Here is a 24,617-nt window from a genome sequence, read left to right as displayed (position 1 = left end):
ATTTGAGTCCATTATATTACGGTAAAACTCGATCAATCTATTATCTATAGTCGATGCAATCCCTACTATTATTTTGAAACACAGTTTATGGACTAAACCTTTGTTTTGTAAAAAATTACAAGAGTATGCCATTGGAGTTATAACCAAATAATATATCTTCATTAAGGGTAAAAACGAAAATTTGTTCATATCCTAAACGGATAAACACGCGGATCCCGGGTCGGATCTTTTAAAATGGTTTTTTACGTTTAAATAATAAATAAAAGCAATACATTGTGTATTTTGCTAAGAAAATTCTAATAGCATATTGGTCCAATGAAGCTCTAATATTTTGGAAGGTGTCAAGTTCGATGCACCTTAGCTGCAATTTTTGCTGTTCGGATTACACGGATCAAATATAGCACTTGCCATATATGCTTCCAAAACATGAATATTATAGTTTCCATGTATGCTTCCAAATATAATTTAAATTACCATATTCCCATAATATTACCTTTAAATTTGATCTTGATATCTGAGTTTCTTACAAAAATATAGGAATGTATATAATTTCAAAATCCCGAATATAACTGATTCCGTGATTAGTTGTTTTATCATTCATATTTAGCTATCTTCCTGAAATTTCAGGCATAACAGATTCAAGCATTTTTGAGTAAGCTGTTACTAATATTTCCCTACTTTCCCATTTTTAATTTCTATATTTTAACGTTTTAAAGTAAATAAGATTTTTCTTTTATTTGTTATTCAAATTAAATTCGTATCCTATTTTCATGATTGATTCGTATGAGTGATTTCATTCCATATACGTAAGATATTCTTTAACTAACAATATATATACGTTGACTATTTACTCAAATTATAATGGTATATATATTCGATTCCATATGCCTCTAAAATTTCGGGAAATCTGTTGTAGTATAGCTTTGCATCCAATCAATTCATTAATTACCTATCAAAATATATTTTCATAATCCCGCTTAACTTGGTAGTAGTTCCAAATTTGATAAACTGGATTAAATGCGTGTGCAAATTATTGAAAAAAATTAGAAAACCTACTCCTTATTTAAAAATTTATATATACTCTCCTATTCCTGACTCTTCCATCACCGGCTCACATTCGCAATTTACTTCCTACTCCACGTATATCATATTAGCAATTTACAGATGTTGATCTTATATGCGAATGTGAAAAAATGGTGAGTAAGATCAGTTTTTTTTTTTTTTTTTGTATGTTATGACATTCAACCATTAGCACATAATCATGATTTTACATTGTCCGGATTATCTTTAATAATATGTTATTGTGTGTCTGCAGGTAACTTGGTAAATGGTAAATGGTTGCTGTCGAGGTCCAACCATATTATAATATCCAACACCATGAGTTAGAAAGGTTCGGTTTCAATTATCGAAACATATATATACAAATGTTTTCATAGTTAGACAGAAACATAACTCTAATGATCTTATATGAATGCATGTGGTTTTAGTATTTTATTTGGCAAGTACAAACTAACTAAGCAACCCAACATTTTAACAAATATTGCAAACGAGGTGACAACAAAAAGCATAAACGTAGTTAAGTTTCATTTCCTATTTAAAACTATATTGGTAGTTTTTTTTGTTTAGGTTATATCGNATTTCATTCCATATACGTAAGATATTCTTTAACTAACAATATATATATACGTTGACTATTTACCCAAATTATAATGGTATATATATTCGATTCCATATGCCTCTAAAATTTCGGGAAATCTGTTGTAGTATAGCTTTGCATCCAATCAATTCATTAATTACCTATCAAAATATATTTTCATAATCCCGCTTAACTTGGTAGTAGTTCCAAATTTGATAAACTGGATTAAATGCGTGTGCAAATTATTGAAAAAAATTAGAAAACCTACTCCTTATTTAAAAATTTATATATACTCTCCTATTCCTGACTCTTCCATCACCGGCTCACATTCGCAATTTACTTCCTACTCCACGTATATCATATTAGCAATTTACAGATGTTGATCTTATATGCGAATGTGAAAAAATGGTGAGTAAGATCAGTTTTTTTTTTTTTTTTTGTATGTTATGACATTCAACCATTAGCACATAATCATGATTTTACATTGTCCGGATTATCTTTAATAATATGTTATTGTGTGTCTGCAGGTAACTTGGTAAATGGTAAATGGTTGCTGTCGAGGTCCAACCATATTATAATATCCAACACCATGAGTTAGAAAGGTTCGGTTTCAATTATCGAAACATATATATACAAATGTTTTCATAGTTAGACAGAAACATAACTCTAATGATCTTATATGAATGCATGTGGTTTTAGTATTTTATTTGGCAAGTACAAACTAACTAAGCAACCCAACATTTTAACAAATATTGCAAACGAGGTGACAACAAAAAGCATAAACGTAGTTAAGTTTCATTTCCTATTTAAAACTATGTTGGTAGTTTTTTTTGTTTAGGTTATATCTTTCTTATTTTTTCTTTGTATTTCTCTTGAACATAAGCAGACAAAATTCATGAAAAAGCCTAATATACCGAGAGGTGATAAAGATGAAGACAACAACAACAAAAAACGTCAACAATGTTGACAAGGTTTTTGCTAATTATAATAATATATAAAAAAATTAAATTATTATGGTTTATATGATTTTTAAGGTATGCTGTCACTGTGGAAGCAGGGATGTGTGAGTCGAGGAGCCAAAAATTTAAGGTGAGTCGTGAGCGAAAATAACTATTTCAACCTTTGTCACACCAAATGTTCACCCGATAGTAATTGCGACGGATGCCTTTGATGTTACTTCTGCCAAAAATTTGGTCATTCCAATCATATATCAAATTTAGTCAACTATGTATTAAGCAAATTTATCAATAAATTTATCTTCTTCCTGCTTAGTGTGTCTGTGCATTTGTTCTATAAACACTAATAATATTTGTCCCCTATTATCTCTTGGGTATTAATAATATTTTTCTGTAGTAACAAATTAACTTATTAAATTTTAGTTCATGTATCTATCGTAAGCAAATAAATATATATATTCGCATAACAAATTAACAACCAAGTGAGTCAATAAACAAAAGTATGATTCTCTAACAATTCATTTTCAGATCATCAATTTTTCAGATGTCAAAAAGAGTGACACCAAAAATTTTGTATTATAAATATTATACCAAATAAATATATCTATAAATATAATCCAGCAAATCCATGATCAATAAGTTTTACAACTTAAAATTAATAAATTTATTAAAACAAAATTTTTCTAAAATATATTTACAACCAAAAATTCTTACCCGTATATTACCATATTATATTACCGGATACAAAAAATTAAGATAACAAGGGATGGGACGGGATGGGACAAGACGAGAAGATACGGGACAAGACAAGACATGTTTCCAATTTTAAAATAGATACGTCTAGGTTATATACATGCAATAATCCAACTAAAATTAAATTGAAATATGATATTTGGATTTAACACTCCTAAGTAAACTATGAGAAATATTTTGATTAGTTTAAAAATTATACATGTATATCATTAAATATCACGTAATTATATGAAATAAAAAATAAGAAAAATTCAGTTGTAGATATGACAACAATAAGTTTTATCTCTATGATATTATTATTTTTAAAAACATTAATAGAAAACTGTTGTAGAACGGGTTAATTATTTTATCACTTTTATACGTTAAAACTGAACTTACAATTATTTAAACAAATAACTATATAAATCTTTTATTTTAATATATCAATGTTAAAATGATAATAAGATATGTCAATTAAAGTATAAAACCAAATTTATTAAAGAATTTTTATTAAGATTAAAATTATACTGTTCAACCATTTAAAAACAAACATTAAACTTTACAATTTATGTTACCTACTATGTAATTATTTAAAAGAAAAAATTTATTGGACATAAAATTTCTAACGGGATGGATCGAGACGGGATGAGATGAGACTGGACTGGACGAGATTTAACACCCCATTAAAAAATTACTTTAACATTTTCAACAAAAGCGGGCTTTGCTTGATTATTATGGATGGATTGTAAAAAATTAATATTTTCCACGTGATGAAGATGATGATCATGTTTATTTTTGGTATGAGTAGCGATATTCTACGTATACACTAAAATATTGACAAAACACCGTAAAAGAGTGGCCAAGTATTTTTTTTGGAAAATTCTAATATTATACAATTAAAATTTTACAACCTAAAAGGGTTTATTATTTGTCTGAATATATGTTTTACCAGTGTGTTTTTAAGTAATTTAATTTACTAATTAAGTGCATATACTTTAAAAAATAATAACTAAATTTTGAGAAAAGGTCCATTCTATTTATGGTATTAAGACGAGAAATAATATGTAAACTGAAACGGGTAATTCACATAATGAGAACCAATATATTGAACAATTTTTTTTAAAAAAGTGTCATAAATTTTAGATAAAAATAGGAAATTAAAAAATATAAGTATATAAATTCAAATGTTAAGTTTTCACTAATTTTGATATGGATGCGACATGTAACTAATTATTTTGGAACAGGCAATTTTAAAATTTTGGTATTTTTGAAAACAGATATATAGTTTTTGAAAATTATAATTTTTTTGATAATTTCAACTAACTAAATAAAAAAATATTCAAAGAAAAACTCTGGTATCCCATTTTTATTTTTTACCCAATCTCTTTTAGTAAACATTGTGTAGCGAGTAATAATTTAAAAAAGAACGAACATAAGACGAAAAATTATGATTGATACGGGACGAGACGGGACTAGACGAGACGGGATGAGATGAGACGAGAGGGGATGAGTTGGGATGTGAGGAGATGGGACATGAAAGGACGTATTTCCTATTCCAAAGTAAATACGTTTAGGTTTATTTTAAAAATAATCACATGAAAACAACACAACTTTGCTACAAAACCTGGATTAATATAATTCTTAGTCAACACTTGAATATTGTGTCCCGTGCTGTAGCACGGGTTACTACCTAGCCAAAAACTAATAATTAAATTAATTTAATTTAATTTACTACATATACTTAAAGAAATAATAATTAAATTTTGAGAAAATTTTCTGTATATTTATGGTATTAAGACAAGAAATAGTATATGTAAACTGAAACAGGTAATTCAAATAGTGAAAATCAATATATTGAACAATTTTTTTTAAAAAAGGGAAAGAAATTTTAGATAAAAGTACAAAATCAAAAAAATACTGGTAGAAAAATTCAAGTGTCAAGCTTTCACTAATTTGGATAAGAATTTATTATGCGACAGTTAATTAACCACTTTGGAACGAGCACTTTGAAAATTTGGTATTTTTGAAAACAATTATATACTTTTTTAAAACTATAATTATTTGGATAGTTTCAACTAACTAACAAAAAAAATATTCAACGAGAAATTTGGTATCCCATCTAATTTTTACCCAATCTCTTTTAATAAACATTGTCTAATGGATAATTATTTAAAAGAGAACGAACGTAAGACAAAAAAAAATTGGATGGATATGGGACGAGACGATATGAGATGAGACGAGACGAGATGGGATGAGACGAGACGAGACGAGAGAAGATGGGTTGAAACATGTGGAGATGGGACGGGACGGGATGTGCATTCACATTCTAAAGTAAATATAATTATTAGTCATTTTACGAATTTAAAATTTATTTGAAATATTTGTCCCGTGCTGTAGCACGGGTTACTACCTAGTTTACTTGTAAACTAAAATCAACTGTTTTTGGACGACTTCTTCTTGGCTATATATAACGCATGCATGTTCTCATACAACATTGGCTTATTTCACAAATTTAATCATACTAATCAACAATTCTGTATAGAAAAAAAAAAAAATGGAAGGTCGTCTTCGAATTCTCGCTAAAATCGTATTGCTGGCTTTAGCATCTTCGTTTGTATATTGTTACGACCCATCTCCTCTTCAAGACTACTGTGTTGCAGTTGACGATATACATGGAGGTAATCTCTAGCTATCTATATATTGCACAAAATACTGTATATGACTCATTAATTTAATATTCTTCAAACCGGATTTTATGCCAAAATATAGTAGCCTAATTATATTACTCAAACCTCAAAACCTTTAAATTTGATTATTTCGCAGTTTTTGTAAATGGGAAGTTCTGTAAAGATCCAAAACGTGTAACGGCGAATGACTTTTATACTTCCGGCCTAAACGTCCCAGGAAACACCAGCACCGGTCCCGGCTCCACAATCACCGCCGTTACTGTTGAAAGAATGCCTGGTCTCAACACTCTCGGGGTTGGTATTGCCCGCATTGACATGGCCCCGGGAGGTCAAGTCCCACCTCACACGCACCCACGTGCCAGCGAGATCTTGTTAGTCATCAAGGGCAAGCTTTTCGTTGGATTTGTATCGTCGAACGAATACAACTACACGCTCTTCACCAAAGTTCTTTATCCCGGAGATGTATTTGTGTCTCCCAAAGGTTTGATACAATTTCATGCGAATATTGGGAAGACAAATGCGGTCGTGATTGCTGCGGCTGGCAGCCAGGAACCTGGTAGGATTGTGATAGGTGATGCGGTTTTCGGATCGAACCCTTTGATTGATCCGAATCTTTTGGCTAAAGCTTTTGCGTTGAAGTTGAACAAAGTGAAATATCTTCAGGCAGTGTTTTCTTCTCAAGATGACTTACGTGATTATCCTTGAACTTAAGAATGATGATAAATATAGTTTATGCGATATAATCTGATGATTATATACAAACATACATATGTATAAAGCAGAAAATACAAACAACAAAAATGTGCGGAAAATAAATATGCAAGATTGTAATGAATTAATTTTATAACAATAAAGTTAATGAATAAATAAGCCATATGTTTTAGTTTAAATTTTAAGAGGATGTGAGATATGGGAATAAAAAAAGAGGTTTGTGGACCTGATAGTGGAATGTTAAAAGAAAAATATACAAACCTGAAAATGTCCAACGAGATCGTAATAACGTGGTACAAAATAGCTTGAAGAACGTCCATGTAGAAAACGCATTGTGATATTTTTTAAAAAAAAAAAACCATCTCTATAACCAAAATAAACATAATTTAATCTTTAAAACAGAGAAGGCATGATTTATAGTTTTAAATTATTTTACATATTATATACACAACACAGTATTCATGGAAGCAAAACACTCTTACGTACAGAGGGGCTTAACACTAATTATGATTTATGTTGTTCTCTGCATATTGGACTCCAAATTAATTTACAGTTTAGAGCTTGTGATGCACATGGTTTATCTTTTTAAAATGTGTTTTATTATTTCATATTTTAATTTAATAAAGAGTAATACTGGCCAGTGGCGTCTTAGTGATTAAGACACTGGATTTGTAGCTTGCATGAGACAATTCCAAGTTTGTTTATTTTTATCTCCAAAGACTTATGCTCGCATATGCAGTCATATTGATGATATGATCATATACTTAAACAATAATCACACAACTAAATATAGTTACTTGATCATTTTTCCTTTGTAGAGAGTTTGTGTGTAGCTTATGTTTATGATATAATAACACTGTGGTTTTTTTTTTTTTTAATTCTTCTAAAGTTTATACTGCGTGGTTAATGTTTTGATTGTGTGCAAGTATACATATGTGTATGCTTATAGCTTGTATGCATTAATCATCAAGCAAATCGTTATTACTTCTTCTCACGTTTGAAATTTCCAGGTAATTTAGGAAAACTTCGGATAAACTACGGATTCAACACTTCAATACTTTGAATCCTAACATCTTTAAAATTTGTATTCATTATTCATCGAAAACAATGAATTTATATGAGGAAGCTAGCTAACTATTAAGTCTTCTTATAATGAATTTGATTCATTAGATAAAGTAAACGATTTGTTTCAAACGTAACTATTTATACAAGAAACAAAAAGGAAGAAGAAGATAATAAAAACACCATAAAGAAAACAATCAAACCTTAATTTGATAACTAGTCAAACTTTCATTACTTAACATATATACATATGTTAAAGAAAACAATCAAACCTTATATAGTGTACAAACAGAAAAATGAATGCATGAATTCCACATTTTTGTAATTTACTTTTATTAGGTCTTGATATTTATTCGTACGTACAAACAAGATCAATCTATAATTGTTAGATGTAATTACTTGTAAACTAAAATCAGTTATTTTTGAACGACTTTTTCTGACTATATAAGTATGTATATAGCGCATGCATGTTTCTCATGCATAAACCACAAAGAAAGGGAAATCAAAACCACAGGTCGACCAATTATATTTGAAAACAAAAAAAACAAAAATAATGAAAGGTCTTCTTCAATTTCTCGTAGCTAAAATCATATTGCTGGCTTTAGCATCTTCGTTTGTATCTGGTTACGACCCATCTCCTCTTCAAGACTACTGTGTTGCCGGCGTCCACGATATAAATGAAGGTAAATCTCTAATCTCTAATATTAAAAAGGATATTTTGCGGAATTAAACGCATACTAATCAATATAATAATCACTGCTATCGGTATATTATTATTACTCCATGTACCAGTCTGAATAAACTTAAGACGTATAATAGAAATCATGTGTTCTCGACTATTCTCGACCACTAGTAGGATATAACTTTCAGTTTTAAACTTACAAACCTTTAACTGATTCGTTTTTTTTTTTTAAATCGTAGTTTTCGTAAATGGAAGATTCTGCAAAGATCCAAAACTAGTAACATCCAATGATTTCTTTGCTTCTGGCCTTAACATCCCGGGAAACACCAGCAACCGCTTTGGCTCCTTTGTCAACCCCGTTGATATCCCTGGTCTCAACACTCTTGGGGTCTCCATTGCCCGCATTGACTTTGCCCCGGGTGGTCAAATCCCACCGCACACTCATCCACGGGCCTCCGAGATACTTTTAGTCATCAAGGGAAAGCTGTTAGTCGGCTTTGTGTCGTCGAACGACTACAACTACACACTATTTTCCGAAATTCTTTATCCAGGAGATGTATTTGTTTTTCCCATCGGATTGGTACAGTTTCATGCAAATATCGGGAAGACAAATGCGGTTGTCATTGGGGCGGTTGGGAGCCAAAATCCTGGTTTGATCACGGTAGGTGATGCAGTTTTCGGGTCGAACCCCTCGATTGATCCAAAGATTTTGGCTAAAGCTTTTGCGTTGGACATCAACACAGTGAAATATCTACGGACAGTGTTTTTACCTGAAGATGATATCGTTAATGAATAAAATTAGTGATAAATAATAATTGTGGATATATAATTTGATGGGTATATCCTAGTAAAGTGTAACAAATACAGATTAACAAATAAATAAAATACAGATTAATAAAATAATCAGAGTTCCCAACGTTTTCTCTAACTCTCTGACTCTCATATATATACTTAAACGTATACTATTTTTTCCTAATAAGCTAAAGTCTTTTTAATCTACATAAAGGAAACGTCTCGTTTCGAATCACACAATTTCAATTCACACCATATCGATAAAATTGTTCTCATATAATTAGTTTGTTAAACAACTCAGTTAGAATAATGTAGGATATATATTTCAGCAAAATTCATGTAAAAAGATGCTTTTCTTAGTCACGTTTAAGAGTATGCTTTCTTTTCACCTCTCGACTATAAATTTCGATTATTGTCTACGTTCTTAGGACACAATTCACTATTTTCTTTAGAATCCATAATCGTAATTAAGCCACCTTTTCATTCTTCATATGTAATAGCTATGTGATATATACTTAAACACCTAGCTATATGTACAGACACGAAACCATGCATGCAATGATGATCACACAAGCACACACATAAAACACACATAAATATGCATGCATTATAATTCTATACTGCTTAAGTTTAATTTTAACTTAGGATTCTTTTTCTGTGAAGATGTTTAAAAACAAAAACAAAAAATGTCGAAGGTGGCAACAAACTCCACGGGAGATATCGAGCAAACCAAGCCAACAGAGACGAAGAAGAAACTAAACGTGCTGATCGTCGATGATGATGCAATAAACCGTATACTCCACGCGAGGATCATCAATCAGATAGGAGGAGTTTCTCAGACGGCGGAAAATGGTGAGGAGGCAGTGATTCTCCACCGCGACGGCAATGCATCCTTCGACCTTATCCTAATGGATAAGGAAATGCCCAAGAGGGATGGTGCTTCGGTACAATTAATGATTTTAGCTTGCTTACCAATTAACAGACAATTTAAGTGGCTCGAATTATCACTACACTACTCAACCTCCTCTTTGATATATAGTTTTTTTTGTGTGTTCTCTGTTGGTTTTAATTAGGCAACTAAGAAGCTAAGAGCAATATGAAAGTGACGTCAATGATCATTGGGGTGACGACTCTAGCTGACAATGAAGAGGAGCGTGCGGCTTTTATGGAAGCTGGACTTAACCATTGCTTGGCAAAACCCTTATCCAAGGAAAATCTCCTCCCTCTCATTAACCACCTCTTGGATGCTTATAATGGTTGACGTAGATCGTCTCATTATGTATCTATGTTTTCTATCCTGAAAAAATAAATGTCTACACATACACGTGTATATGACATATATCTGCATGTGTTTCTTTTGAAATTTAGGGTTATTCATATCTATGTTTGATTTCTTCTATCGTCCGAGATGAATCATGTAACTCGTTTCTTTTCGCTTATATAAAATAAGGTTTTCTGAATGAATTAATATACTCATATTACGATATCATATCATATGTATATATACAGCACATGCAATATCCATATCAAATATTTATCAAAAAAACATCTACATATCAACTTTAAACAAAAACTCGTATATATTTTCAATATCCACTTTAAATTTTAAATAACTACTAATAATGTGTGTATTGTGTCATTGATTTCAGTTGAATTATATGACTAGTGTTAACTGAATTACATATGTTGTTTGATCTTAATTTTCTTAAAAATGATATATCGCAAATTTTATTATATTTATGTTCCGTATATCTGTTATTTAAAAAGTAAAGATATCTTTTTTACGAATACTTTTAAATGAGAAATATTTTTACTATTCATAAATACTTCTCTCTATATTTTTCTTTTCAAAAAGTAATTTACATTTCATATTATTATAGTTCCAATAACGTATACTAACTAGATATAGAAACAAAATTAAGATGTTAAAAAAAAAAANATTAAGATATATTTCTTTTTGTTATCCGCATACTTTCAAATGATTTCCTCCAATACTATAGGTCATAAAGAAGAAACAGCATATCTTACTTTGGATTTGATAAGGTTGTGGAAATAAGAGTAAGTTCTATTATCAACGGTTTATATCATCTTAGCTAAATTTGATGATTAAGCATTGTGTGGTATACATTCATAAGTACATATACTTATGTTGCACTATCTATAGTTGTGGAATTTGCTACTTTGTAATGGACAGTTTTTACAAAATCAAGGTTTAAACACTTATACGTTTCTAAATTCATAGCTATCATGATTTCCATATACTCGATAAAAACAAAAAAAGGGAGCAGCTAGCGGGCCAAAGTCCGTGAGCTGGTCCGGGCCATCTCTAAAAAATAGCGGATTCGGGCTTAAATATATATGTCCAGAAAAATAGGGGTTTTCGGACTCAGCCCGTTTGGGCTATAAGGTTTTTTGACCTTAGCCCGATCGGGCTGACCAGTCCGAAAAGCCTTTTAATAAATATATTTATATTTTTTGTTAATATTTTTGTTTGATTGCAATATTTGATTAATAATTTATTATAATTAAAGTTTTAAACTCTAGTCCTAATTTTTATATTTACTTAATAACAATACTTAATACTTTTAAAAAAATTTATCCATGATATTTTATATGAATTATATATTAGTTTATTTGGTTAAAGGATCGAAATTTTGTTTAGCCTTAAACTTTTTATATTAAATTAAGTTGGTTGTAATGAATATAGATGAGTTATTAAATTTTTGATTGATTTTTTTTTATAGTGCATCTTTAAACACTGTTTTTTAAGGCTTATAAGTTTGAATTTTTGATCGGTAAGATAAACCCGAAAAGCCCTGTAGCCCTGTTAGGGTCGGGCTCGGGTTTTGAAATATAGGCTCAGAAATATTTCGAGCCAGACCGGACTGAACCGGACTCATACATATGCAGGTTTTACGGGTTTCGGGTCAGGCCGGGCTGGGCCAGCCAGATTTACACCCCTAGAAGCAGCTAGCTATACAGACGGCTGATCAATTAAGTCTAGACATTCTATTACACATATTTTCGTCTACTATCAAGAAACTATGGGTCTTGGAACTTCTTAGTTCAATCGAAGTCGGAACATAGACGTCGGAATTTTTTTTAAAAACAACAGAATGAATTTAAAAGCTTTGGTTATGTAAGTGTCTAAAGAGGATTATATTCGACACATTTGGGTTGTTTTGTTTTAGCTCCATATCTGTACTTCATTTTTCAAAGCATCTACTTTGTCTATCGAAAGTTCAAAATTTGAAATATATAGAAAACCCAATTTTTACTTGGCTTTTCAGGTGTATTGGTTTGTTTTGGAAATGCTTGAGAGCTTGAACCCAAAAAAAAAAAAAAGAACAAGTTGAGTTTTCAAACTTTCCTCATACCTTAGGTTTTGAATAGAGTTCGAATATTTCCTATATACCATCGCTTTTTTGAGATTACGATTTGATTAGATAAACAAGAGTTTAGTGTTTTGTCTCTGTTTCTTTTCAGCATTTGTCTCCACTTGCTCTAATTTTGTCTTGGCCTTTTACATTCTGCCTATTCTTTGATTTCTTTATTTCTGTAAGATAATTAAAAAATAAAAGAAAATAAATAAAATTAAAGATAAAAAGGGTGTAGCTCAAGTAGTTGTGTTTCAAGAATAAAAGTATTGTTTTGTTTTTTGAAAAAAATGCTTATATGTAGCATCACTTTGAAATTGTAAAAAACGTCATGAAATTTGAGATAAATAGTTATTAATTTGTTATTTTTCTTGTTGAGGTAATGGTGATCTAGTAATCAATTATAATTTGAGTTTCATATATATATATATATATATATATTTCTATCATGCTACGAATATATATAATAATATATACTTCTCTCGATTCTCTATATTGACATAATGCAAAAATCACAATTCACATTTCTCCATAACAATACTGCAAACTGCAAAGTAATATATGGACTCTCACATTTTTTGTGTGTTTTTTTCGGCGCAAAAGTCATCAAACACTAACTCATGTCGATTCTTCTTTTTCCAATGCCGTACCCTAACTTAAATGAGAAGCTATACGCCTATACACATACTACGTACTAAAAGGATACTACTATTCTAAAAACTTTGTTTCTTTTTTTCAATTGCCATTATAAAATTTAATTAAGATTAATAAATTAATTAAATAAATATAATTAATTAAAAACGAAATTGAGGATACTTTAAACAAAATAAATTGTAGAAAAGTAACAAAAAAATCTTTTATAATAAAAACTAATCCGTATTAGAAAAAATAATTTACAATTAAGATTTTAAAAATTTAATCAAATAAAATCTACAACTACAAATTTTATCCTAATATATTAAAGTACAAATATGAAACTAACCTTAAAATGTTTAAAAATTACATTCAATTGCCATAAAAAAACTTAATTAAGATTAATTAATTAATTAAATAAATAAAATTAATTAAATAAATGAAAATTGGGGACACATAAAATAAAATAAATTGTAGAAAGGTAAAAAAAATCTATTAGAATCAAAACTAATTCATACTTAAAAAAAATTAACAGGTAAGATTTTAAAAATCAAACCGAATAAAATATACAGCTACAAATTTTATCAAAAATAATTTTCACCACAAGTTAAAATTATTATAAACAAGAAAAAGAAGCTACATAAAATAAAAATAAATAGTTGAAAAAAAAAAGATAACAATGAATATTGTTTTCAAAGAGACATTTTAGAATTTTTACTAGTTATATTTAGTTGCTCTTTTTTACATGTTAGTAAGGATTGTGTTTAGTTGACAAAGGTTTAAACAATTTTATTTATTACATAGAAATGATTTATTGATAGGTTTTCAATAAATAATTTTAAAATACAAAAATTATAATATAAGCAAACCAAATTTTTAATCACAAACTATTATAAATAACATTATAATAAAATATATTATTACAAATTTTTATTAAAAAAATGTTCAGCCTGCGGTTCTCCGCGGGTTAGTACCTAGTTTTTTTTATAAGTAATGGTATCTCAGATTAAAATTTGTTTTCATGTATTTTTGCTTACATTATGTTAATTTGTTTCCCCAACGTGTTTTTCTTACGGGTATTTTGTTTCGAATTAACGAAATTGCGCTTGGTTTAGTCCGGTTATGTGAGCAATTTGGTTCGATAAAACTAATAAAATTTGGAAGACAAATTCACTCACGTGATCTGCACATGATCATCGTCCCCGTTTAATTAACTCAAATCACTTTATCCATTCCCCAGTAACAAAGAAAAAAAAAAAAAAAAATCTAAAGACTTTGGCCGAACAAAAAAAAAAAATGTCACTCATCTTCCTCAATCCTCCATTTCCCTCTAACTCAATCCACCCAATTCCTCGTCGCACCGCCGGTTTATCCTCCATTCGGTGCTCAATTTCTGCGCCGGAGAAGAAGCCCAGGAGGAGGAGGAACCAGAAGCGCGGCGAAGGAGGAGATAATGACGACTCATCCTCGTCTTTCGGAAGCGGTGAAGCTGTCTCAGCCCTTGAGAGGAGTCTCCGCCTCAATTTTATGGACGAGCTTATGGAAAGAGCTAGAAATCGAGCTGGGCTTACCCCTGGACCTCTTTCCATGGCTTGGATACAGGTTATCTTTAACATGTATCCGAAGTTTTAGGTAGCCTGTTGCATGAAATCACAGGGTTCAGGATGTTGCTGAATTACTTGGAATGATGGTTGAGGACCACAAACGTGTGCAGCCAAACGTGAAGACTTATGCGTAAGAGAATCTTTATTTCATTCTGTATTGCTCTCATTTATACCGAGTTTGCATTTCAACCCGTTCTATTGTAAAACCCCCTAATATGATGATCTGTATAATGATCCATTTCAGGCTCTTAGTTGAGTGTTTCACGAAATATTGTGTTGTGAAGGAAGCAATTAGACATTTTCGTGCGCTGAAAAAAATTGAAGGAGGAACGATAGTTTTACACAATGCAGGGAACTTTGAGGATCCTCTCTCTTTGTATCTCCGGGCTTTGTGTCGAGAAGGTACGCATACACTTCTACCTGTGTAAATACTATTATGCAGAGGCATATATTGAACACCTTCTGGGACATTGTGGGAGTATATCACTAGAACTATTTATAATTATGGTTCTCTATTTTTTATATGATGATGAGGAGGAAGAACAGGAAGGGGATGAGGATGATGATGAAAATGAAGAGGAAGAAGTGGTAGTTGCAGAAACTGAGAATCGAGCAGAAGGAGAGGATTTTTTAGTTAAGAATAAGGCAGCTGAAGCTAAGAAGCATCTTCAAATGATTGGAGTCCAACTCTTGAAAGAATCTGATGAAGCAAACAGAACAAAGAAACGTGGGAAGAGGGCATCTCGTATGACACTTGAGGTGTGTTTATGTATATGTTTATGAATTTATTAGTCACATGTTCATGAATATGATAGTTTAAGCATGTTTGTCAATGCTAACTACATTCATCAGGATGATGCGGATGAGGACTGGTTCCCTGAGGACCCATTCGAAGCATTCAAAGAAATGAGGGAAAGGAAAGTATTTGACGTGTCTGACATGTATACAATAGCAGATGTTTGGGGTTGGACTTGGGATAAGGATTTTAAGAACAAAACTCCAAGGAAATGGTCACAAGAGTGGGAAGTCGAGTTGGCAATTGTACTCATGACAAAGGCAATAGTCCCTTCAAACCTCTAAATCATAACTCTTCTCTAGAAAGCTTGATTTATCTGTTTCTTCTTCCTCTTCTTCGAGTCTTCTTCAGCAGTTCAATAAGACTCATGAAGGTTCTCATTTGTCTCCCAACTTTAATTTTGTTTTTGTTTTGTTTGTGTGTGTGTGTATCTGCTTTGTTTAATCGCAGCTGAGTTGATTCTGATCCTTGTGTGGTAGCTTCCATCTTTTCCTTTTTTTTTACTATGAACATATTATTAGGTTATGCGATCTAATTTCCCAATTCTAGGTATGTTAATGTTCAAAAGATCTTAGATTTGGTGAAACCAAACTTGCTACTAACTGCAATTTGTGATTTTCTTCTTTGACTTTTGCGGATTCTACTTTTTGGCCGTGCAAAGTTTTTTAGCTTTGGTTATTTTGGTGATGATGACGTACAGGTGATGATGACGTACGCCTGGGTCTTGCTCATCAGCTTTACAAAGCAGGCGATTTCAAACAAGCTTTAGAGCACAGCAATATGGTTTACCAGAGAAACCCATTACGTACTGATAATCTTCTTCTTATTGGTGCTATCTACTACCAGGTACTGTTTTTTTTTTTCTCCTTATCACATTAGTCATCACTCATCATTATTACTCTTTGTTTTCAATGAATTAGTTTGTTTACTCGTGTTATTATATATATGTTCTGCAGCTCCAAGAGTATGATATGTGCATAGCTAGAAACGAAGAAGCTCTTCGTATTCAACCTCAGTTTGCTGAGTGTTATGGAAACATGGCAAACGCATGGAAGGTGAATGGCTTGGCCTTTGCTTTAATCATTTTTGGTTATTGCCAGTATATAACTTCTTATATCTGTTTTCTGACTTTTCCAGGAAAAAGGGGACACTGATCGAGCAATCCGCTACTACTTAATTGCAATCGAGGTCGTGCTATATGCTTCTCGCTTTCTTCTGTTCGCTTCTCAACCTGTACTGCTGTTGTTACTTTTTCTTCATTTTCCTCTTGCTAACACTTCTTTTTTAAGCTCAGCTGAGGCCCAACTTTGCTGATGCTTGGTCGAACTTGGCAAGTGCATATACATGCGAAAGGGAAGACTCAGCGAAGCAACACAATGCTGTCAGCAGGCCCTCTCACTGAACCCACTTCTGGTAATGAAACTTATGAGCCGTCTGTATAAGTTTTCACCGTATTCTGTCTCACCACTTCTGGGTGATTCACTGTCTAGCTTCTTTTGTTCGTCTTCTCACCTGGTAATGTAAAATTTTCTCAGGCTGACGCACATAGTAATCTGGGAAATCTGATGAAGGCTCAAGGATTGATTCATGAAGTAAGTCTTGTGAATTGAACTAGTTAAGTTATTCTGTTCATGTCCCTGTTCCAGCACTAAATAAATATTATCTGCAATTGTCTTGTGATCTAGTTATGGATGTGCCCTCAATGTTAAATTGCTTGATTAGAAGTTTTTCATTGCAGAAGAATTTGTAATTGAATCAAAATAAAATATATCTAAATGGACGGTGACGTGATGCTCTAGTAATATAGCATCACATCTGTAGTCTATTTACGGGTTTATCGACTGCAAGTACTAATAGACGCATTCATTTTTCTGTGTTGTACTGTGTCATAATCCACAATCAATACAGACATCAAGTTGTTACGGAAAGGCAAGCAGGGATGATCGTAGTCTTATAGTCAGTATCTTCTGCCAGAGTCCAAATAGTTAGAATGTAATATTTTGTGCAAGCATACAATTGTTACCTTGAAGCTGTTCGCATACAACCAACATTTGCTATTGCATGGTCGAGTCTTGCTGGTTTTTTCATGGAGTCAGGTGATCTCAATAGATCCCTTCAATACTACAAGGTATGTTTCATTCTGTCCTAGAAAAATCCAATCGACATAGTGTTATGTGTGCGTTTTTTAGTTTATATTCTGTCTGTTTTAATTATGTTGGCTGGTTTTCTTAATTTACCAGGAAGCTGTGAAGTTGAAACCTGCATTCCCTGATGCATATTTAAATCTAGGAAATGTGGATAAGGTATGTTTACGCTTAATGTATTAAGATATGTTCAGGTACAGTAGCTGAAAGTTAAGTGCAATAATGTTTACCTGAACTAATCCTAAACATTATGTTGTGTTTTTACCTGAACTATATTTCTTAAGTATTCTAACATATGATCTTAAGAAGACTTTTGTGTATTTCACCATTCTTGAATAGCTTATGGTGTCATATTTCTTAGAATTACTGACAACTGTCCTACTTTACTAGAAGCCTTTGTATCTCTACGTACATTTTTTAAGGTGGTTACGTATTACGGTCTTGTTTTCTGGGATTTAGAACATTCAAGATGTGGCAGTATAACAATGAGTCACTGACAACCTTTTAACTGCCGAGATAGTATGTGCCGAGATAGTATGTTCAACCATTTGTTTTTCTATTTATGTATTTGTTGGACCTTCTTGCATACGCAGTGGGCATGTGGAAGCTGCCATTACGAGCTATAAGCAGGCCTTGCTACTACGACCAGACTTCCCAGAAGCAACGTGCAACCTTCTACACACCTTGCAGGTATTTCTTTTTCGTAGTTTGATATCGCACGTTTGATATGATAGCTTCTGTCTCTATTTCCTAGCTCTTCTTTACTTTCCCTTCGTCTTCCATTAATTTTTTCTTCTTTCCTGCTGCTGTACCAGTGTGTATGCTGTTGGGAAGACCGCAGCAAAATGTTCGCTGAAGTCGAAAGCATTATTAGGAGGCAAATAAATGTAAGTACTTAGGCCACACAAATTTTTTAATACTTTGTTGCTATTACAGATTAAGGTGATGACATATATCCTATTGATCCTATCTTCAGATGTCCGTCCTTCCAAGTGTCCAGCCCTTCCATGCGATAGCATATCCTATTGATCCTATTCTTGCCCTTGAAATCAGGTTTGAGGCTGTTCTACAATGCTCACGATAATACATGTTTTATTTTATATTTGTGTATAAGCCTATTCCTTATGAATCCCCTATATTTTCAGTCGTAAATATGCTGCACATTGCTCCATAATCGCTTCTCGTTTTGGACTACCTCCTTTTACCCATCCATCTGGGCTCCCTGTAAAACGTGAGGGAGGATTTAAGGGACTAAGGATTGGATATGTGAGCAGCGATTTTGGTAATCATCCATTGTCACACCTCATGGGATCAGTGTTTGGGATGCACAACAGAGAAAACGTGGAGGTTTGTATCCTTCATTTGGATATTTGATCCATTTCTTAGGTCTGCTCTGATTTTATAGCGAGAGTTAGGTTCTTCAGCCCAGTGTTTTGTAGTGAGGCTAGAGAATTCGTGCATGCTAGGTTTAGTTCTTCTGATGGGAGGAGTTATGGACCAAACAGATCCTGTGTGTTCGGAACCGAACACCTCATGGAAGACAAAATCCAGATCCTCATTAATCTAAACGGTTAGACCAAGGCATGCTCTAAACATTTTAGAAACTTTTTACTCTGGAGCTGTACCCTTTCCTCTGGAAATGTTTTTGGTAACATTTGCGTGGTTTAATCTGTGCAGGGGGCTAGAAATGAAATATTTGCCATGAAGCCTGCACCGATCCAGGTTTCATATATGGGATTCCCGGGTACAACTGGGGCAACCTATATTGACTATCTAGTGACTGATGAGGTTTGCAACTGAATTAGAGTTTTCGAGATTTATACAGAACATTTTTCTTTCCTTCCAACCTTATTTTCTCTATGTTATGACTGGTTACTCTAAATTACTTTTCAGTTTGTGTCTCCTCTGCAATATGCACATATTTACTCAGAGAAGCTGGTCCATCTTCCCCATTGCTACTTTGTCAATGATTACAAGCAGGTAAGCTGTGAGAAAAGTTATCTCTACTATGTTATTTGTACATTTTCATCAGTTCCAGAGTCATTTATTATAAAACTCATTGTATAAACGTTACTTGCAGAAAAATCAGGATGTGTTGGATGCAAAATTCTAAGCCCAAGCGATCAGATTATGGACTTCCCGAAGATAAATTCATATTTGGATGCTTCAACCAATTGTACAAAATGGATCCTGAGATCGTTAATACTTGGTAAATGCTTTCCCTAAGCTTTTTGAGGTTTGTTTGGAAATCACGTGACACCATCATGATAGCGTAAATCACACTGTGTAGCTCGGTATAGACGTAAATTTATACATTCCCAAACTGATTTTGTTTTTGTTTTTAAGGTGCAACATTCTTAAACGAGTAGCCAACAGTGCTCTTTGGCTTCTCCGTTTTCCAGCAGCTGGAGAGATGAGGTTTCGCACATGTACGTGTGGTTCCATCCTAGAAGACGTTAAGGATCACATCGATGAATTCATCAATGCTTCTATGGATGATCACAAGAACTGTTTCAACAAGACCATCAAGAAGGTTCTTCTCTCCCTTCATTGTTTTTTTACTAAACAACACATAATCGATATTGATTACTGAGAGAGCCACTACTTGTGATTTGGCTCACAGTAGTTGTTGCAGAGAAGCATGAAGCTGAGGCTAAAGGAGTCGAGAGTTTTTTTTTTTTGCCTCTTAAGACAACAGTCTCGGATTAGAGAAACTGATAGAATCAATCTATAACATGTTGTTGGTTTGGCTTATTTCGTTTTATTGTTTATGGGATATTACCCATTTAATTTATTACAGTAAATAAATCGAAGAGTACAATTTATTTTTACGGTTTTGGAAGTTGCAAAAAGTTTCTTTATCCAAACGAATAGGATGATGATGATGATCATGAAGGAGTTTGCAAGTCCCCATATAACCACACCCGGCTGGTTCAATGAGCTAAACCAAGAAATCGACGGTGGATCATCATCATCAAATCAAATGGTTGATGTTGATTTTGGTTAGGGATAATAAAATATTTAAACCGGCGGTTTAGATCCTCTATTTTAAAGAATTTACTTAAGGGTAGATTGGTCATTTAAAATAAAGAATCCTCTATTTTAGATCCAGTTGTTTGAAGAGGAGAAAGATCGGAGGAAGAATGAACCTAGAAAAGAAACGATGAGATATTGGAGAAGATTGGCACCTCTTCTACGTTCGTCTCCGAACCGTTTGTGTGATCGACGGTCTCAGTTACAGGTAACCGCCAGATCGACCCGATCCTTCTATTTTTTTCGCCATGCTAGCTTTCCCTTTGGAGGACAGTCCTCTCTTGCGTTGCCATCACTACGATTTGCGAATCGAAGCTTTTTCTTCTGAGATTGAAAAGAGGGTTGTTACAAGCTATCTCCACTCATAAAAAGACCTTTCAACCTCTTCAAATCACATAGAAATCCCTCTTTCAAAAATTGTTCACCCACACCATCCCTGACTTTACCAGACACACTAAAACCCTTCTTGCGCATATCATCAACCAATTTCCAAAAGTGATCAACCTCTAAATTGAGACCCCAGATAAATAACATCTGGTTGCAGTTATCAGACGAAATTTAGTGCTAAAAGTGATATACAGAAAGAGATGGATGATGTTATAATCACTAAGGAGTTGATCCTCAATGTTCTGGAAGAACTTGAATCAAGGCCTAAGATTGCTCAGAGTTTTTTTCAGTGGATTTGGGAATTTTATCCAAAGGAAATTTCGTCTGATAACTGCAACCAGATGTTATTTATCTGGGGTCTCAATTTAGAGGTTGATCACTTTTGGAAATTGGTTGATGATATGCGCAAGAAGGGTTTTAGTGTGTCTGGTAAGGTCAGGGATGGTGTGGGTAAACAATTTTTGAAAGAGGGATTTCTATGTGATTTGAAGAGGTTGAAAGGTCTTTTTATGAGTGGAGATAGCTTGTCCCGCATGGTTTCCAGAGAATTTATGAACAGCGCTGGTATCCCCGAAGTGCTTTTAAATTTGGAACACGAGTTCAGCGCTGGTACCGTGATGTTGACCTTGGAAAGGCTCTGCCAACATCCGGAGAAAGCCTTACTGTTCTTTAGGTGGGTTGAAGATCGTTGTGGATTTACACACGATAGTAAGACGTTTAACTCTTTGGCTAACATTTTAGGAAGAGAGACTTCACTCGGTTCTTTTGAGAAGGTTGTTACCGAAATGAAAGCTTTTGCTTATCAGATTGATGTTGCCACCTATGAGCGGGTATTCTCCATTTATATACTTGCTAATATGATTGAGGAAGCAGTAATTCTTTTTGAGTTTGCCATGTCAGGAAGTAACAAGCCAGCATCAGATTTTCCTGAACTCCTTCACAAAGTCTTGATGACTTCTGATGTGGTACCTTTAGCAAGATTATTGAACTCTTTTAGGGATAACGGGTTCATAATCTCCCCTGAAGCTAAGCAGTTTGTAGTTCTTGGTCTGAAAAACATTCGACAATCTTATGCCTTGCTGACAAACGTTCATGAAGGTAAGCAGTATGCTTACAAAGATTTTATGCACTTGAAGAACCTCTTATTACAAAGAAAACCTAGTCAACAATCAATCAATGAGCGAATTGTGGAAGACAACACTGATAGTGCTTCCCAAAAAACCATTGAAGATGATGTTCCTTTAAGAAAAATCTTCGACTCTAGATCTGTTGGTATCAAACGTTCCATGATACCAACCTCGTCGTATATTGTGTTGAGAACACTACAGTTTAAAGGTGAGTGTTTCTTTAGTATGTGTATTAAAGATTTTCTTGCTAAGCTATCTGTCACAATAGTCCTTTCATTGTTATCTTATAGGTTTTCATTCTTATTTGGTTGGTGGTTGCGTAAGAGATCGTCTTATGAGTAGAAAACCTCGAGACTTTGACATTGTTACAACAGCATCCCTTGATCAGGTTTCTATTAGTTTAACAATGTCTTCTCATTTATATTGATGTCGAAATATTTGTTATATTTCTGACTTACATCTAAATTTCTGCAGGTTGAAGGTCTCTTTTCAGAAGCTTCAACTGTAGGAAAAGCGTATCCTATATGTCATGTGTATATTGGGAAAACACTGATTGAGGTTGATAACTTATATTCTCTTATATTCCAATATCTGATCTTTCCAGTGTTTGTGTGTTCATATGTTTATGCCTCAGGTCTCCGCTGCAGTCCCCGCTGCAGAAGCAGAAGAAAGCACATCTGATGATATGGCTTTCTCCGTAGTAGTACCTTGTAGCTGGGATGAGGTGGACACCATTCTCTACAAAAACAGCCAGAAACGCGACTTCACGGTTAACAGGTGTGGTTTCTTATCTTAAGTTTTTATGAGGATCTTTGATCCTGTGCCATATATTCAGAGAAAAGTAGTATAAGAAGAGCTACACCAGAAACCAAAGACACCTGATTTCACGATCAGCTACACCAGAAGAGAAACACTCTCAAGTCACTTAGAACCCTTTGGTAGCACCATTAAGAAACCTTTTAACCCTGTGTTTTCACCCAATCTTAAGACTTTGCCTCTTTTATAACCCTGTTTTTTCAACCACTCTTAAGACTTTGCCACTTTTATCACTGTTGTTACGCCAAAGAAACCTCAGTCTTATCGGACATGTTCTGTCTTGACACAGTAACAAATGCATCAGAATCTAAAAAAACCCAGCAGAGATCACACCATTCTCAATTAAGCTTCAACATTTTCTTTCAGATATGTGATGATGTTTGTTCTTGGTGCAGTTTGTTTTTGGATCCAATCAACTTCAAACTTTATGACTTTAACCGCGGTATTGAGGACATAAAATCCCGAATGGTATTTTAACTTACTACTACTTTGCTTATTGTTATCTCTCGTGGTGATGTAATTAACCATCAATTTGCTTAACTTGGATGTAGATTCGTACAGTGATCGATGCAAATCAATCTTTCAATGAAGATTGTGGTATGATATATTGGTCCTTTCTTAAAATCAACATTTATTTTAATTAGTATTCTAGCTAATGTTGTATTCTTACAGTTAGAATTTTAAGGGGGTGAGGATTGCAGCGCGTCTGAATCTATCCTTTTCTGACGAGATTGAAACTGCTATCCCCAACTACATAAATGCAGTGGCTTCTTTAAATCATGTAAGTATCTATTATTTAAATTCTCTTAGAACATTATCTGCTTTATGAGATATTAACACTTTCTCGTTTTCACAGCCTAGGCTGATGAGAGAGATGCACTTCCTGCTGTCGTATGGTGCTGCGGTGCCATCCATCAAGTTGCTGAAGAAACTGAAGCTTCTTCATATTTTACTACCATTCCAAGCTTTTTACTTGGATAAATGTGAAGAATGGGTACGTTAGTCTCTTATTATTCATTGTATTTTGATTGCTATTATGTGCAACACCCCTAAGACTATGTATTGCATCAACGTATTGCAGGAAAAGTACGTTGGAGAAGAAAAGGCATTTATGTTCAGGATGTTGATGGTAAGTTGTATTTAAAATCCTTGGTTAATTTTTATACTACAACGACTTATCTTTTGTTTAGCAGCCACTTAGGGTTCTTAAGCTTATCTTCTCTTGGTTTGTTGAATGATTGAGTACTTCTAAGTTTTTAATAGCAGTTTCTTCTTCTAATCTCTTAATCTATAATCTCTTATTGTGATTTCACAAAGATCAAACTCTTTCCTTTATGTGATCATGATGATGATTGAGTAGATTCTTAGAACTTTGGGCTAGGTAGATTAGGGAGATAGATGATTGATCTTTGATGTCTAAGGCTTTATTTATGTATTTCCTA

General features: G+C 33.1%; 4 protein-coding genes and 1 pseudogene across 5 annotated transcripts; all 5 read left to right on the top strand.

The window, feature by feature from the left end:
• Positions 5,833-6,881, top strand: LOC104744530 (germin-like protein subfamily 1 member 5). Its single transcript, XM_010465599.1, has 2 exons — positions 5,833-6,002; positions 6,148-6,881. The coding sequence occupies exons 1-2, from the start codon at positions 5,879-5,881 to the stop codon at positions 6,714-6,716; spliced, it is 693 nt and encodes a 230-aa protein (XP_010463901.1). The 5' UTR covers positions 5,833-5,878; the 3' UTR covers positions 6,717-6,881.
• Positions 8,261-9,376, top strand: LOC104744531 (germin-like protein subfamily 1 member 3). Its single transcript, XM_010465600.2, has 2 exons — positions 8,261-8,467; positions 8,706-9,376. The coding sequence occupies exons 1-2, from the start codon at positions 8,338-8,340 to the stop codon at positions 9,260-9,262; spliced, it is 687 nt and encodes a 228-aa protein (XP_010463902.1). The 5' UTR covers positions 8,261-8,337; the 3' UTR covers positions 9,263-9,376.
• On the top strand, positions 9,945-10,523 carry LOC104744532 (two-component response regulator ARR22-like). Its single transcript, XM_010465601.2, is given in 4 exon segments — positions 9,945-9,953; positions 9,984-10,202; positions 10,332-10,349; positions 10,352-10,523. Coding segments are annotated over 4 exon segments (414 nt in total). The 3' UTR covers positions 10,520-10,523.
• LOC104747995 lies at positions 14,521-20,647 on the top strand (annotated as a pseudogene).
• On the top strand, positions 20,918-24,170 carry LOC104744526 (pentatricopeptide repeat-containing protein At3g02490, mitochondrial-like). 2 transcript variants are annotated; one of them, XM_010465594.2, is made up of 9 exons: positions 21,813-21,905; positions 21,974-22,567; positions 22,650-22,747; positions 22,834-22,917; positions 22,994-23,136; positions 23,571-23,643; positions 23,727-23,772; positions 23,848-23,956; positions 24,032-24,170. In XM_010465594.2, exons 2-8 carry the CDS (start codon positions 22,018-22,020, stop codon positions 23,865-23,867), a joined length of 1,014 nt encoding a protein of 337 aa, XP_010463896.1. In that variant the 5' UTR covers positions 21,813-21,905; positions 21,974-22,017; the 3' UTR covers positions 23,868-23,956; positions 24,032-24,170. The 2 variants fall into 2 exon arrangements, with proteins under 2 accessions (XP_010463894.1, XP_010463896.1); XM_010465592.2 differs by having other exon boundaries at positions 20,918-22,567.

The sequence above is a fragment of the Camelina sativa genome, chromosome 15 (genome assembly GCF_000633955.1).
Source record: "Camelina sativa cultivar DH55 chromosome 15, Cs, whole genome shotgun sequence".
NCBI lineage: Eukaryota > Viridiplantae > Streptophyta > Magnoliopsida > Brassicales > Brassicaceae > Camelina > Camelina sativa.
This window is presented reverse-complemented; position numbering and strand designations above follow the sequence as displayed.

What these genes read in the sequence shown, in the direction of transcription:
- LOC104744526 (XM_010465592.2), top strand. Translation starts at nt 21,433, where the DNA reads ATGGATGATGTTATAATCACTAAGGAGTTGATCCTCAATGTTCTGGAA. An exon ending in CGCGACTTCACGGTTAACAG is followed by an intron (nt 23,137 to 23,570) that starts GTGTGGTTTCTT and finishes TTCTTGGTGCAG; the next exon opens with TTTGTTTTTGGATCCAATCA. An exon ending in AGGACATAAAATCCCGAATG is followed by an intron (nt 23,644 to 23,726) that starts GTATTTTAACTT and finishes ACTTGGATGTAG; the next exon opens with ATTCGTACAGTGATCGATGC.
- LOC104744531 (XM_010465600.2), top strand. Translation starts at nt 8,338, where the DNA reads ATGAAAGGTCTTCTTCAATTTCTCGTAGCTAAAATCATATTGCTGGCT. An exon ending in CGTCCACGATATAAATGAAG is followed by an intron (nt 8,468 to 8,705) that starts GTAAATCTCTAA and finishes TTTAAATCGTAG; the next exon opens with TTTTCGTAAATGGAAGATTC.
- LOC104744530 (XM_010465599.1), top strand. Translation starts at nt 5,879, where the DNA reads ATGGAAGGTCGTCTTCGAATTCTCGCTAAAATCGTATTGCTGGCTTTA. An exon ending in AGTTGACGATATACATGGAG is followed by an intron (nt 6,003 to 6,147) that starts GTAATCTCTAGC and finishes ATTATTTCGCAG; the next exon opens with TTTTTGTAAATGGGAAGTTC.